The following is a 13,354-nucleotide window of genomic DNA, read 5'->3' on the forward strand; positions in this document are numbered from 1 at the left end:
ATATAAATAATAACCACTTTATTATTGCCTCTAGGGCATATCTCCTTCAATCATCACCGGAGGGCTCTACATCACTGATGGCGTGTAACTCACACGTTCGTTGGGAACCCCAAGAGGAAGGTATGATGCGCACAGCAGCAAGTTTTCCCTCAGAAAGAAACCAAGGTTTATCGAACCAGGAGGAGCCAAGAAGCACGTTGAAGGTTGATGGCGGCGGGATGTAGTGCGGCGCAACACCAGGGATTCCGGCGCCAACGTGGAACCTGCACAACACAACCAAAGTACTTTGCCCCAACGAAACAGTGAGGTTGTCAATCTCACCGGCTTGCTGTAACAAAGGATTAACCGTATTGTGTGGAAGATGATTGTTTGCAGAAAACAGTAACTGGCACTTCGGCATCTTGTTAATAGGTTAGTTCCAGAAAATGCACGAATATGACATAAAGTGTGCATAAAACATGTAGATAACATCAATAATGTGGCATGGAACATAAGAAATTATCGATACGTTGGAGACGTATCAGCATCCCTGCTTAGTTACGCTCGTCCAGCAGGTAAAACGATAACACAGATAATTTCTGGAGTGACATGCCATCATAATCTTGATCATACTATTTGTAAAGCATATGTAGTGAATGCAGCGATCAAAACAATGTATATGACATGAGTAAACAAGTGAATCATAAAGCAAAGACTTTTCATGAATAGCACTTCAAGACAAGCATCAATAAGTCTTGCATAAGAGTTAACTCATAAAGCAATAATTCAAAGTAAAGGTATTGAAGCAACACAAAAGAAGATTAAGTTTCAGCGGTTGCTTTCAACTTGTAACATGTATATCTCATGGATATTGTCAACATAGAGTAATATAATAAATGCAATAGGCAAATATGTAGGAATCAATGCACAGTTCACACAAGTGTTTGCTTCTTGAGGTGGAGAGAAATAGGTGAACTGACTCAACATTGAAAGTAAAAGAATGGTCCTCCATAGAGGAAAAGCATCGATTGCTATATTTGTGCTAGAGCTTTGATTTTGAAAACATGAAACAATTTTGTCAACGGTAGTAATAAAGCATATGCATCATGTAAATTATATCTTATAAGTTGCAAGCCTCATGCATAGTGTACTAATAGTGCCCGCACCTTGTCCTAATTAGCTTGGACTACCGGATCATCACAATGCATTGTTTTTACCAAGTGTCACAAAGGGGTACCTCTATGCCGCCTGTACAAAGGTCTAAGGAGAAAGCTCGCATTGGATTTCTCGCTATTGATTATTCTTCAACTTAGACATCCATACCGGGACAACATAGACAACAGATAATGGACTCCTCTTTTATGCATAAGCATATAACAACAATTAATAATTTTCTCATTTGAGATTGAGGATATATGTCCAAAACTGAAACTTCCACCATGGATCATGGCTTTAGTTAGCGGCCCAATGTTCTTCTCTAACATATGCATGCTTAACCATATGGTGGTAGATCTCTCTTACTTCAGACAAGACGGACATGCATAGCAACTCACATGAAATTCAACAATGAATAGTTGATGGCGTCCCCAGTGAACATGGTTATCGCACAACAAGCAACTTAATAAGAGATAAAGTGCATAATTACATATTCAATACCACAATAGTTTTTAAGCTATTTGTCCCATGAGCTATATATTGCAAAGGTGAATGATGAAATTTTAAAGGTAGCACTCAAGCAATTTACTTTGGAATGGCGGAAAATACCATGTAGTAGGTAGGTATGGTGGACACAAATGGCATAGTGGTTGGCTCAAGTATTTTGGATGCATGAGAAGTATTCCCTCTCGATACAAGGTTTAGGCTAGCAAGGCTTATTTGAAACAAACACAAGGATGAACCGGTGCAGCAAAACTCACATAAAAGACATATTGAAAACATTATAAGACTCTACACCGTCTTCCTTGTTGTTCAAACTCAATACTAGAAATTATCTAGACCTTAGAGAAACCAAATATGCAAACCAAATTTTAGCATGCTCTATGTATTTCTTCATTAATGGGTGCAAAGCATATGATGCAAGAGCTTAATCATGAGCACAAAAATTGCCAAGTATCACATTACCCAAAACATTAGTAGCAATTACTACATGTATCATTTTCCAATTCCAACCATATAACAATTTAACGAAGAAGAAACTTCGCCATGAATACTATGAGTAGAAACCAAGGACATACTTGTCCATATGCTACAGCGGAGCGTGTCTCTCTCCCATAAAGTGAATGCTAGGATCCATTTTATTCAAACAAAACAAAAAACAAAAACAAACCGACGCTCCAAGAAAAAGCACATAAGATGTGATGGAATAAAAATATAGTTTCAGGGGAGGAACCTGATAATGTTGTCGATGAAGAAGGGGATGCCTTGGGCATCCCCAAGCTTAGACGCTTGAGTCTTCTTAATATATGCAGGGGTGAACCACCGGGGCATCCCCAAGCTTAGAGCTTTCACTCTCCTTGATCATGTTGCATCATACTCCTCTCTTGATCCTTGAAAACTTCCTCCACACCAAACTCGAAACAACTCATTAGAGGGTTAGTGCACAATATAAATTGACATATTCAGAGGTGACACAATCATTCTTAACACTTCTGGACATTGCATAATGCTACTGGACATTAGTGGATCAAAGAAATTCATCCAACATAGCAAAAGAGGCAATGCGAAATAAAAGGCAGAATCTGTCAAAACAGAACAGTTCGTATTGACGAATTTTAAAATGGCACCAGACTTGCTCAGATGAAAATTCTCAAATTGAATGAAAGTTGCGTACATATCTGAGGATCATGCACGTAAATTGGCTTAATTTTCTGAGCTACCTACAGGGAGGTGGACCCAGATTCGTGACAGCAAAGAAATCTGGAACTGTGCAGTAATCCAAATCTAGTACTTACTTTTCTATCAACGGCTTAACTTGGCACAACAAAACACAAAACTAAGATAAGGAGAGGTTGCTACAGTAGTAAACAACTTCCAAGACACAAAATAAAAACAAAGTACTGTAGGTAAAAACATGGGTTGTCTCCCATAAGCGCTTTTCTTTAACGCCTTTCAGCTAGGCGCATAAAGTGTGTATCAAGTATTATCAAGAGACGAAGTGTCAACATCATAATTTGTTCTCATAATAGAATCAAAAGGTACCTTCATTCTCTTTCTAGGGAAGTGTTCCATACCTTTCTTGAGAGGAAATTGATATTTTATATTACCTTCCCTCATATCAATAATAGCTCCAAGCTTTCGAAGAAAAGGTCTTCCCAATATAATGGGACAAGATGCATTGCATTCAATATCCAAGACAACAAAATCAACGGGAACAAGGTTATTGTTAACGGTAATGCGAACATTATCAACTTTACCCAAAGGTTTCTTTGTAGAATGATCAGCAAGATTAACATCCAAATAACAATTTTTCGGTGGTGGCAAGTCAAGCATATTATAAATTTTCTTAGGCATAACGAAATACTTGCACCAAGATCACATAAAGCATTACAATCAAAATCTTTAACCTTCATCTTAATGATGGGCTCCCAACCATCCTCTAGCTTTTTAGGAATAGAGGCTTCGCGCTCTAGTTTCTCTTCTCTAGCTTTTATGAGAGCATTTGTAATATGATGCGTGAAAGCCAAATTTATAGCACTAGCATTAGGACTTTTAGCAAGTTTTTGCAAGAACTTTATAACTTCAGAGATGTGGCAATCATCAAAATTCAAACCATTATAATCTAAAGCAATGGGATCATCATCCCCAATGTTGGAAAAAATTTCAAATAGCTTTATCACAGACGATTTAATGATTTTAGCGATTTCGAGCAGTTTCTCGCGCTTTGCATTAGAAGTGGAAACATTGCTAACACCAATTCTTTTATTAGTATTAGTAGGAGGTGCAGCAACATGTGTAGCATTAGCATTACTAGTGGTGGTAATAGTCCAAACTTTAGCTATATTCTTCTCTTTAGCTAGTTTTTCATTTTCTTCTCTATCCCACCTAGCACGCAGTTCAGCCATTAATCTTATATTCTCATTAATTCTAACTTGGATGGCATTTGCTGTAGTAACAATTTTATTATGATGATTTTCATTAGGCAAAACTTTTGATTTCAAAAGATCAACATCAATGACAAGACTATCGACTTTAGAAGCAAGTATATCAATTTTCCCAAGCTTTTCTTCAACAGATTTGTTAAAAGCGGTTTGTGTACTAATAAATTCTTTAAGCATGGCTTCAAGTCCAGGGGGTGAACTCCTATTATTGTTGTAAGAATTCCCATAAGAATTACCATAGCCGTTGCCATTATTATAAGGATATGGCCTATAGTTGTTACTAGAATTGTTCCGGTAAGCATTGTTGTTGAAATTACTATTTTTAATGAAGTTTACATCAACATGTTCTTCTTGTGCAACCAATGAAGCTAATGGAACATTATTAGGATCAATATTAGTCCTATCATTCACAAGCATAGACATAATAGCATCAATCTTATCACTCAAGGAAGAGGTTTCTTCGACGTAATTTACCTTCTTACCTTGTGGAGCTCTTTCCATGTGCCATTCAGAGTAGTTGATCATCATATTATCAAGAAGCTTTGTTGCTTCACCAAGAGTGATGGACATAAAGGTACCTCCAGCAGCTGAATCCAATAAATTCCGTGAAGAAAAATTTAGTCCTGCATAGAAGGTTTGGATGATCATCCAAGTAGTCAATCCATGGGTTGGGCAATTTTTAACCAGAGATTTCATTCTTTCCCAAGCTTGAGCAACATGTTCAGTATCTAATTGTTTAAAATTCATTATGCTACTCCTCAAAGATATAATTTTAGCAGGGGGATAATATCTACCAATAAAAGCATCCTTGCATTTAGTCCATGAATCAATACTATTCTTAGGCAGAGATAGCAACCAATCTTTAGCTCTTCCTCTTAATGAGAAAGGGAACAATTTTAGTTTAATAATATCACCATCTACATCTTTATATTTTTGCATTTCACATAGTTCAACAAAATTATTAAGATGGGCAGCAGCATCATCGTAACTAACACGAGAAAATTGCTCTCGCATAACAAGATTCAAGAAAGCAAAAGTTTAATTTCAAAGAATTCTGCTGTAGTAGCAGGTGGAGCAATAGGTGTGCATAAGAAATCATTATTATTTGTGGTTGTGAAGTCATACAACTTAGTATTTTCAGCGTTGGCCATTTTAGCAACAGTAAATAAAGCAAACTAGATAAAGTAAATGCAAGTAAACTAATTTTTTTGTGTTTTTGATATAGCAAACAAGATAGCAAATAAAGTAAAACTAGCAACTAATTTTTTTGTATTTTGATTTAGTGCAGCAAACAAAGTAGTAAATAAAACTAAGCAAGACAAAAACAAAGTAAAGAGATTGAGAAGTGGAGACTCCCCTTGCAGCGTGTCTTGATCTCCCCGGCAACGGCGCCAGAAAATATGCTTGATGGCGTGTAACTCACACGTTCGTTGGGAACCCCAAGAGGAAGGTATGATGCGCACAGCAGCAAGTTTTCCCTCAGAAAGAAACCAAGGTTTATCGAACCAGGAGGAGCCAAGAAGCACGTTGAAGGTTGATGGCGGCGGGATGTAGTGCGGCGCAACACCAGGGATTCCGGCGCCAACGTGGAACCTGCACAACACAACCAAAGTACTTTGCCCCAATGAAACAGTGAGGTTGTCAATCTCACCGGCTTGCTGTAACAAAGGATTAACCGTATTGTGTGGAAGATGATTGTTTGCAGAAAACAGTAACTGGCACTTCGGCATCTTGTTAATAGGTTAGTTCCAGAAAATGCACGAATATGACATAAAGTGTGCATAAAACATGTAGATAACATCAATAATGTGGCATGGAACATAAGAAATTATCGATACGTTGGAGACGTATCAATCACCATGCCCGCCTCCGGACTGATGCGTGAGTAGTTCATCCTTGGACTATGGGTCCATAGCAGTAGCTAGATGGTTGTCTTCTCCTCTTGTGCTATCATGTTTAGATCTTGTGAGCTGCCTATCATGATCAAGATCATCTATTTGTAATGCTACATGTTGTGTTTGTTGGGATCCGATGAATATGGAATACTATGTCAAGTTGATTATTGATCTATCATATATGTGTTGTTTATGATCTTGCATGCTCTCCGTTGCTAGTAGAGGCTCTGGCCAAGTTGATACTTGTAACTCCAAGAGGGGGTATTTATGCTCGATAGTGGGTTCATGCCTCCATTGAATCTGGGACAGTGACAGAAAGTTCTAAGGTTATGGATGTGCTGTTGCCACTAGGGATAAAACATCAATGCTTTGTCTAAGGATATTTGTATTGTTTACATTACGCACAGTACTTAATGCAATTGTCTGTTGTTTGCAACTTAATACTGGAAGGGATGCGGATGCTAACCCGAAGGTGGACTTTTTAGGCATAGATGCATGCTGGATAGCGGTCTATGTTCTTGTCGTAATGCCCTAAGTAAATCTCATATTAGTCATCATGATATGTATGTGCATTGTTATGCCCTCTCTATTTGTCAATTGCCCAACTGTAATTTGTTCACCCAACATGCTATTTATCTTATTGGAGAGACACCACTAGTGAACTGTGGACCCCGGTCCATTCTTTTACATCTGAAATACAATCTACTGCAATCATTGTTCTCTGCTGTTCTTTGCAAACAAACATCATTCTCCACACCATATGTTTAATCCTTTGTTTACAGCAAGCCGGTGAGATTGACAACCTCACTGTTAAGTTGGGGCAAAGTATTTTGATTGTGTTGTGCAGGTTCCACGTTGGCGCCGGAATCCCTGGTGTTGCGCCGCACTACACTCCTTCACCAACAACCTTCACGTGGCCTTCATCTCCTACTGGTTCGATAAACCTTGGTTTCTTACTGAGGGAAACTTGCTGCTGTACGCATCACACCTTCCTCTTGGGGTTCCCAACGGACGTGTGCTTCACGCGTCATCAGAGGGTGGCCACTCCCTCTTGGGATGCTAGCGCTTGGTAGCTAGCTAGCATCAGGTATTCTTCAATCTCCAACCTAGGAGGCTCTTCGGCTCCACCATGGTTGGCTCCTGCTACGGCGATCAAAGTGGTCTTGTCCCCGACATCGTCGTGGTTGACCATGTCAGGAAGCATCACGAGATGTGTGGACATGGAGGTGGACCGGATCGCGTTCTCTTAGATAGATCTAAGGTCCCTGGTACAAAGAGGAAGGACTCAAGTGTAATTTACTACTTCTTCAGGATTCTTTCTGTAATTTCTACTTTCACAGCTCCCTATTCAAAAATAAAAAAGAATACATATTTCTTACTTTGGTTGCTAAGACTACACATCATCGGTGCAAAAAAGAAGAAGAAAACAAAATACAATGATCTGCAAGTGCCCGCACGCATTGGGGTGATGTGTTGATGACTGTAAGTGCACAATTTATATGTAGCTAGTTTTGAAGTAATAATTTCGAACCACTTGAAACTATTGGTAAATGTCTGTATGACTCTCGTTACCCTTTACCAAAGGATGCTTGAAACTATTGGTAAATGTCAGTTCGAGGGAGCTTTTGTGCTATTTTAGACGGATAAACTTTGGATGACAAAGGCGGAACAAAACTTTCTGACCTTGCAATAGGAAAATAATATAACTAAATTGGAATTGGCAGTATGATCTTTATAGAATTTTGAAAGAAAGAAAGGTTTTTGTGTGGTCGTTATTTCTTGTCTCTATCATATCACATAGGCTTTTCGATTTGGAACGAGGAGAGATGGCTGAGTGGACTAAAACGGCGAATTGCTAATTCGTTGTACAATTTTTGCAGGCTTTCTAGAAGATGTGTCATCCATCCATAATATATTGTGTACTCCGAGTCATCAAGTACTCCTGCTGCACCGGAGTTGTTCTGGCCGCAGGATGGATAAGCAAGGGACATGATGGCCCTTGGTCCAGATTCAATGCTATATTTGCAAAAACGCCCTTCCAAATCTGTAAATTCAAGTATGAAGTACCTCCATCCCCAAACATCTCGTCACAGGTCAAACGACTCCCGTTTCCTTCTACTGCTGCAGTGCGGCGGTATCTTCCGCGAGTCGCTCCAGTCCCGAGATCCTCACACCGGCGGAAAGGAGCAGAATGCTGCAGTGCGTCTTCCTCCTCTCCGACTGCGGGTAATCCCCTCCCCGCGCCGCAAGTCTCTTGATTTCCTCTCCCCATTAGCATCGTCCCGCCTTTACTGGTCGGATCCGTCCGCCCCTTTCCGCCGGATTCGTACGAATTTTGATGAATTACGGGATCGGTGCGTGCTTCTAGGGAGGTGTTGGTGGAGAAGCAGATGACGGCGCACCGGGTGGACCGCGCCATCTGCGGCTGGTTCTGGGAGTACGTTCTTGCCCACGCCGCCGGGGACCCGTCCAAGGTAGAACCAGCCTCTGCCCCTGCCAATTCTTTTATCGCCCGCCCCACTTTTGCTCAGTACTTCCAGGGGAGCTCCTTGCTCTTGATCCCCGATGCCTCATTGTGTATTGCTGGCTGAATTTACATTGCAGGCTCTTGGTCTGTCCCAGGTTTCAGTATCTTAGATCATGGATGTTGCTATTGTACATAAATTCAGTTTAAACTAGTGAATTTCAAGCTGTTGTAGTGATGAGTTCATGATATTTGGTGTTCGTGCATCGATATAACTGGATCACCGCTTATTAGGTTTGTTCGACTTTGGAAGGTCTTGCAGGTTGTGGTGTCCCCAACACACTACTTGTTCCAAGTATATCGCAACGGCGTGACGTTCTTGGCATGCACCCAAGTGGAGATGCCCCCGCTGATGGCTATCGAGGTATGTGTGCTTCATAGCCTTACACTCTTTTGTGTCTTTAATTCAGTGCCATTTTCTTGCTGACAAGACACAATGTAACATAGCTGTCTCAGCAAAAGCTACCAATATCAAGGGGAACTGAGATTACATCCTGTTTGCGCCGCTCATGGTGGATGCTTTCATACGATGTTGCAGTTTCTGGATAATATGTAACTTTCACTATGATAACCACAATTAAGCTTGCTGATTTATCAATGCTCGATATGTATATAAATTACCCCCTCCGATCCATAATAAGTGTCGTGGTTTTAGTTCAAATTTTGAACTAAAACCACAACACTTATTATGGATCGGAGGGAGTATAAAATAACTAATAGAATTTTCTATTGACATTTGGTGTATCAAAATCCTGAAAGCTAAGAAAATACTAACACATTGAATAAAAAGCTTGATAGATGATACTCATTTATGGTATCTTTTTTGCAAGGATAATATATAGAATCTCTACATCAACATTTTCTAGTTCTCGTGCCACAACACTTATTATGGATCGGAGGGAGTATAAAATAACTAATAGAATTTTCTATTGACATTTGGTGTATCAAAATCCTGAAAGCTAAGAAAATACTAACACATTGAATAAAAAGCTTGATAGATGATACTCATTTATGGTATCTTTTTTGCAAGGATAATATATAGAATCTCTACATCAACATTTTCTAGTTCTCGTGCTGAAAAATGTTAGTGAAAATGTGTTAAACCTGCTCATTCTTATCTAAGAGTTGTAATTTATTAACGATATGAATTTGAATTTTCCAGCTTGAATTAGGTGCTCCATTCTCAGCAGTAGTTATGTTTAAGATATGTCTTAAGTACGGCTTTCTTTCTAAAATTGTTTGTATTCTACTTATACAAGTAATAACATGGATTCCATGTTTAAAAAGTTTTTGAAGATGTATAATTTTAAGTTAAACAACAAGACTCTGGGACATCAGAAGCACTTCCTGCGAGGATTTGCAAATTGGAGCTAAAAATGTTTTGTTATTCGTTAATCTGTCCTTTCTTGAAGTAGTAATATTGAAGTAACTTCAGAAAGTTATCTATCCCTGGAATAGCAGATAGCCCGATTTACTACATGTTTTAACGTTCACCAACTTATATGGGTGTGCTCATATGATTTTTGGCATCCAGTTTCTCTCTCGCGTGGCTGATGTCTTGACAGATTACCTTGGAGATATAAATGAAGACACAATCAAGGACAACTTCGTAATTGTTTATCAGGTATGTTTCATTACTCCTTTCGAATTATAACTATGCAAACAGTGTCACTATAATTCATCGTAGGATGATTTTCTTTGATAGTTTATTGAAGTTCTACTATGGAAAATTTGAATTGTATATGGAGAGCTACAAAGCTCAAGTATTTCAATACGTACAACTATATATTTGTTGAAAATTAGGCGCTACATCTGTTAAGTTCAGTCTGTCAAATCAACATTAATCCAGGATGTCTGTTGCATTTGAGCATTTAATAATGATCAGCAACTTCTTTAAACATTATAATTCTTATATCCAGATTCTAGATGAAATGATGGACAATGGCTTTCCGCTCACTACTGAGCCAAACATCTTGAAAGAGTTGGTTGCGCAACCAAATATGGTCAGCAAAATGTTGAATATTATGACTGGTAAGAGTTCTACTATTGGTAACAAACTTCCAGATGCAACTGCTTCTTTTGTACCTTGGCGAACAACACTTGTCAAGGATGCAAGCAATGAAGTCTATGTTAACATAGTTGAGGAACTAGATGCATGTGTGAACAGGTATGTTTTCATTTCTCCTTTCTTATACTCTGGGTATAATAAATTTATTTCATCAGATCTGTAAATATATTCTCAGTTCACACATTTTTGTTTTTGAGTCAATAGAAAATCCATCAAATCTGCGACTGTGACTGCTAGGACATTAGGTTGAATTATCTGCAGGAAACTATTACTGGACTTTGCTATATCCAAAGTACCAACTACTAAATATTCAGTATTGGTACCAAATCACAAATCAGCTATCTACTCCTTCCATATTATGAAAACATGAAGTTGGTGGTTTTTCAAAAGCACACGAAAAGATAACGTTGGAGGATTTAAGGAGTTTAATGGTCACGTTTGCTCTTGTGTTGTTAATGCCCTAAAAAAGATGCAAGCACCAGGATTATATGCGTGTACCTGTATGTCACCATGAAGTGCTGCCACCAGCTGGACTAGACAGTTGTATTGGTTAACATGCGAAACTGCGTCTATGTTAAGTACTTAAGTAGGGGCAAGACGGTAAACAAGCACCGCCATTGACACCACCTTGATATCCGATTTGTTGACTAAAACGTCAAATATTCATGATACAGTGTGAGACTGAGAGTACTAAATATTCAACAAAAAGCCAATATTAATACAGCATGAGAAGTGGTTGTTAGCAATGTAGAAGATCTTATTCCTTTTCTTCTTGTGATAACTGATGAGAAGATCCAACTACCTGTCTTTTGGCGTCTGTGTTTGTGGAATAATATTTCTGACGTCGGCATCTTTATTGGTTGATTGTATTTGCAGAGAAGGGGTTCTAGTGAAATGTGAGGCGTGCGGTGAAATTGAAGTGAATTCCAGCCTTCCTGGGTTACCAGAATTGACCTTGTCATTTGCTAATCCCACACTTATCAATGATGTGAGGTTCCACCCCTGTGTCCGATTCAGACCTTGGGAGTCCAATCAGATCTTATCTTTTGTTCCTCCTGATGGACAATTCAAACTTATGAGTTATAGGTGCATAATTATTTACTTCTAATTATTACGATTTTTCTATGTTTAAGCTATATTGGGCTGTCTGTTATATACTCTGATTTGATCACAAAAAACCAGGGTTAAGAAACTGAAGACCACACCAATTTATGTGAAACCACAATTATCTTCTGATTCTGGGAATTGCCGTGTTAATGTAATGGTGGGGATTCGAAACGATCCTGGTAAAGCTATTGATTCTATAATAGTGCAGTTTCAGTTGCCTCCCCTTATTGCTTCTGCTGATTTGACCGCAAACCATGGTACAGTTGACATCCTTGCCGATCAGGTCAGTACATTGTCTGCTATCAGTTCTGTAACTTCAGTTGATGCTATATTTTCCGTTGTCATGCATCAAGCTACAGTCTAATCAAAGATGCTCGTAACTAGAAAATTTAAATGATGTGTTGGTGAATCAATCATCCTATATTACACTACTCATAATATACTGGATAGATGTAATATTTTCTACACTGTACCACTCCACATATTCCTAGAAACGTCTGTCTAATAGCATTTGTTTGATCACGCAGACCTGCGTTTGGACAATTGGGCATATTCCAAAAGATAAAGCACCATCCCTCTCTGGAAATCTACGTCTTGAGGAAGGACTGGCTCATTTGCATGCATTTCCAACATTTCAGGTGAAGTTCAGGATTATGGGGGTTGCACTGTCTGGGCTTCAAATTGATAAGCTGGATGTGAAAAATACACCAAACGCACCATACAAAGGTTTTCGAGCCCAAACTCAGGCTGGAAGGTATGAGGTCAGATCATAATAGGAGCTCACGGAAGTCTTGGCCGCCATATTTGACACCCTAATTCAAAATGGTGCCATAGCCCAGAACCATCAAGGTGTTTTCTTGTCCATCCATAGCCAGCATGGCTGTGCAAATGTTCTGGCCTGCAGACCTGGCATACTGAACGTCAGAATTGTAAATGCATCCATTTTCCCTGGTTGCAGAAGCGTCAAAATACAGTATCCTGACATGCAAAGTGAAGACGGCTGCGTGTGTAGATAGCGTCTGATGTATCAAGGTTTGGAGTTGTGCTGTACTGTCATGGTCACCGTTAGTCTGCATATGCTCAGTCATTCCTGAGAAGTGAGAACTACCCACAGTTAGAAAGCGTTGTGTTTCTTTCTCAGGCTCACAGCTACTTGTGTGCAGTTGTAATTTGAGAATAGCTGTATAAAAGGATAAGTGTTGGCTGTAATATTTTTTTATTAAAGATAGATCAACTCGTTCTTTGAATGTGATTTTGCAAGGAAATACTTTCTATGTTCTGTCCTTATCTCAGAATTCATACTGAGTAATGCGGAAAATAATATACCGAATGAATACATGGTGTAATTCACGATATGTGGACATGATGGCGAAGCTGACATCAGATATATCGAGTTGACGAAAAATCTGAGATATGACGCAGGGAGCAGCAAGACTAGAGAAATGATGATGACAACGGAAAGATGTTTGAGTTGAGGCCTTGAGGGGACGTCGATGCCATGACAGCACCAGCTAGAGCGAGGTAAGTTACAAAGAAGTACCTTAACAGATTGCTACAACTACGATGAGTTGATGGCTGTGTAATGCCTCTTGGACAGCGTTTAATAACATGTGAACTTCAGCTGAAGTTTTTATATGGTCCACACGAAAAAACACACGGGAATCTTGGAGGATTGAGGAGGGAG

The 13,354-nt window shown here is 39.1% G+C and overlaps 1 protein-coding gene across 1 annotated transcript; it reads left to right on the forward strand.

The window, feature by feature from the left end:
• The first annotated feature begins 8,039 nt into the window (after nt 1-8,039).
• Nucleotides 8,040-12,917, forward strand: LOC127316305 (AP-3 complex subunit mu). The gene is made up of 8 exons (XM_051346704.2): nt 8,040-8,197; nt 8,340-8,445; nt 8,749-8,859; nt 10,030-10,119; nt 10,415-10,662; nt 11,440-11,649; nt 11,746-11,953; nt 12,198-12,917. Exons 1-8 carry the CDS (start codon nt 8,163-8,165, stop codon nt 12,441-12,443), a joined length of 1,254 nt encoding a protein of 417 aa, XP_051202664.1. The 5' UTR covers nt 8,040-8,162; the 3' UTR covers nt 12,444-12,917.
• The last annotated feature ends 437 nt before the right edge of the window (nt 12,918-13,354 follow it).

This window comes from Lolium perenne, chromosome 1, assembly GCF_019359855.2.
Source record: "Lolium perenne isolate Kyuss_39 chromosome 1, Kyuss_2.0, whole genome shotgun sequence".
Taxonomy (NCBI): Eukaryota; Viridiplantae; Streptophyta; class Magnoliopsida; order Poales; family Poaceae; genus Lolium; species Lolium perenne.